The 2795-nt window shown below is 56.1% G+C and overlaps 1 protein-coding gene across 1 annotated transcript in view; it reads right to left on the reverse strand.

Moving 5' to 3' along the window:
* LOC105543095 (zinc finger protein 383-like) overlaps nt 1-1489 on the reverse strand; it is a 24793-nt gene extending 23304 nt beyond the window's left edge. Inside the window, 2 exon segments of the mRNA XM_011984868.1 lie at nt 461-508; nt 1199-1489. Of these exon segments, the coding sequence (XP_011840258.1) occupies nt 461-508; nt 1199-1489 (339 nt within the window).
* Nucleotides 1490-2795: the final 1306 nt, after the last annotated feature.

Raw genomic sequence — 2795 nt, forward strand, 5'->3', positions numbered from 1 at the left:
AACCCAGGAGGTGGAAGTCGCAGTGAGCCGAGATCACGCCACTGCACTCCAGCCTAGGCAACAGGAGGAAACCCTGTCAAAAAAAAAAAAAAAAAAAAAAAAAAAGGTAAGCAAAGCCTATTGCATATGACCATGGAGGGGATAATGTAGAAATTAGTGAGACTGAAAAAGCTAATTCTGTTCTTCAATTTCCCTGCCAAATCACTGAGGCATGTTCTCTGTCAACATTGTTGTGAGCATGAATAAAATCCAGGGAAGTGGAAATTCTATATCAGATGAGACAATGTTTGCAAAATAGCCCTGGGCTGCTTTAGGAAAATGCTCCATAAATGCAGTTTCCTCCCCTCTTCCCCTGTCTTCAAATCATGAATGTAAATCTTTTAGATAAATTTCTGAAATAGGACACTGTCCTGAAAACCAATAAGTCCTTTCCAAGAAGAAAATGTCAAATGCAACTTACCTCTGCCATCACTTCAGATGCACGGCAGTTCTCTCCTCTTCTGGATTCCTAAAGAAAGATGTGGGAAAACATTAAGAAGCCGTAAGACAACAATCCCTCCCTGAACCCCTCGGGAGGCCAAACTCCTACCCCACCCCAGGCACTGAAAGGGAGACCAAAGAAGCTGCAACCCCACCGCCCTCTGTCATCCTCACAATGAAGTGCAGGTGACCTTAGGGGCCCAGACAGGAGTCCTGGGAGGGCCCCCCTAGACCGTAGCCTTCTTCCTCCCTAAGAGACTAACTTGGGAAACTTTCAGGCCTAGCGTCTTACACTGAACCCAAAAGTGTGTGGCGCCAAGACACAGCTTAAGTGGACCCACCTGTCAGGGTCTCAAACTCCTGTCCTTTAGGCTGGGGTCACCTTTATGGGCCTAGATCCCTGGTGGCTACTGGGTGAAAGAACAGAGAAGTGGATATAGCAGGAACTCCCTAGCCCCAAACCCTAGAACCATTTCCACCCTCAACACACACTAGAGATAGACCCGGTGGCGGGAAGGCCATTCACAGAGATTCACTACTTACTTAGCAGTCGCAGTTGGAGTTTGGGTAGGAGGCCAGGACCCATCCACTGGGCCGACCCCGCCCAGCGTATCCCCAGAATGTGCAGCGAGCGTGTCCCGCCCCCTCCCAGGCCTCCCAAAGATGGGGTCGACGACCCGGCACCATGGGGCTTGCCCGCGCACACGCTCACACTTACATGCTCAGCCACACAGAATCCCGTGCAGACAGGGCTCCCACCACAGCCCCGCGGGCACATCGAGCACAGATCGCCAAGCACCTGCCGCTGGGCGCACAATCCAGGTCCGGGGAGAACTGCACAGACTTTTAGTCCAGCCAAGAGGACGCAGGGCCGCGATACCCCAGACCTCCTAACATTCCCAGCCCGCTCCTGCGCCAGCCTCACACCACACTCACTCCTTGCAGTCGCGCGGCCAGACACTGCCCTCTCCCGACCTGGGGGCCAGTAGCCCTGACACTCTCCTCCCATCCCGACTGCACTGCCCCGACACTCCCTTCCTCCCCCATCGCACAGCCCAGAGCTCCCTTAGCGGTGAAGCCCGGGCATGCAGTCCGCACATCTCCGAGAGCCACATGACTTTTAAACTCCAGACAACCCCAGTCCCGCGCCGGGACGCCTCACCGCCCCCTTCGGCGTGCTAGCACTCAGCTCTGAGCAAGTTCATCCCAACCCAAGGAGCTCCGCAGCCCGGGACGTTCCAGCCCTTTGCGTTCCAACCCCCTCCAGGTCACGCGGACTAGCCCCCTTCGGCCGGAAGTGGTTGGGCCGCGGGGCCCCCTGGGAAATGTAGTCCAGAGGTGGGTGCGCCACCCGGGTCCTGGACAGCACCACGGTCACTGGCACTCACAGTCATGTCCAGTTCCCCGCCTCCAGTGAAGCCGAGGCCAGACTGCCCAGCCGCGCCAGAGCACCCTCCCAGGACCTGGGCAAATACACAGGCCCAGGCAGCAATAGGTGGCCGCTGACGGCTAGAAAAAGGCTGTGGGGCCGTGGAGGCTTCAGAAAAATGCAGCCGCAAACGCGGGAAGGGGCGGCCCGGCCCGCCGCTAGGGCTTCCAGAGTCGGCGAAGTTAACCCGGCTGCAGCCGCCCTTGCCCCAAACGGAGGGTCAGGGAGTGGGGTTTGTGTGTGTGCCCAGAGGCCTCTCAGAAGTGCAGTGAAAAGCCAGGGAGCAGACCACCCAGGGTTCCCTCCACAGGGAGCCGCGCTTTGGGGTGGATCAGAAGAGGGCGACTCCTGGCCATGCCACGAATTAGGAGTCGGCCCGGGCCTGGGGCTTCCATGACCTGGGCCACAATCCCGATAAAGACCGGTGGCTAAGTTTGGGCTGGGAATTCATTCCCCAGCCCAGGTCTTCTGGCATCTCAGCATTTAAGTCACTAATGTCTGCTCGGGCCCGGCCACAGGCTGGCCTGGAGGGCGTCAGGGAAATGACCTGGCCTAGCGGTTTGGGGATGTGGCCTAGGAGAGACTGAAGCGGGGCAGTCACAGGCTCAGGATGCCGAAGGGACTGGAGGAGGATGAGGGATACTTGGGTCTGCAGTGGAAATAAAAGAAAACCAATGTAATGGGCTGCAACGTCATTATTTTAGGATTAAGTTGCAGATGAATATTTAATGACAGAAGTACGTTCGAGAAATACTTTAGGACATGGAAAAGTGTAACTAAAATAAACCATGTATACTATATTTTAAAATGTTACAGGCCTGGCGCGGTGGCTCATGCCTGTAATCCCAGCACTTTGGGAGGCCGAGGAGGGTGGATCACGAGGTCA

This window comes from Mandrillus leucophaeus, unplaced genomic scaffold (genome assembly GCF_000951045.1).
Source record: "Mandrillus leucophaeus isolate KB7577 unplaced genomic scaffold, Mleu.le_1.0 Scaffold274, whole genome shotgun sequence".
Classification (NCBI taxonomy): Eukaryota; Metazoa; Chordata; class Mammalia; order Primates; family Cercopithecidae; genus Mandrillus; species Mandrillus leucophaeus.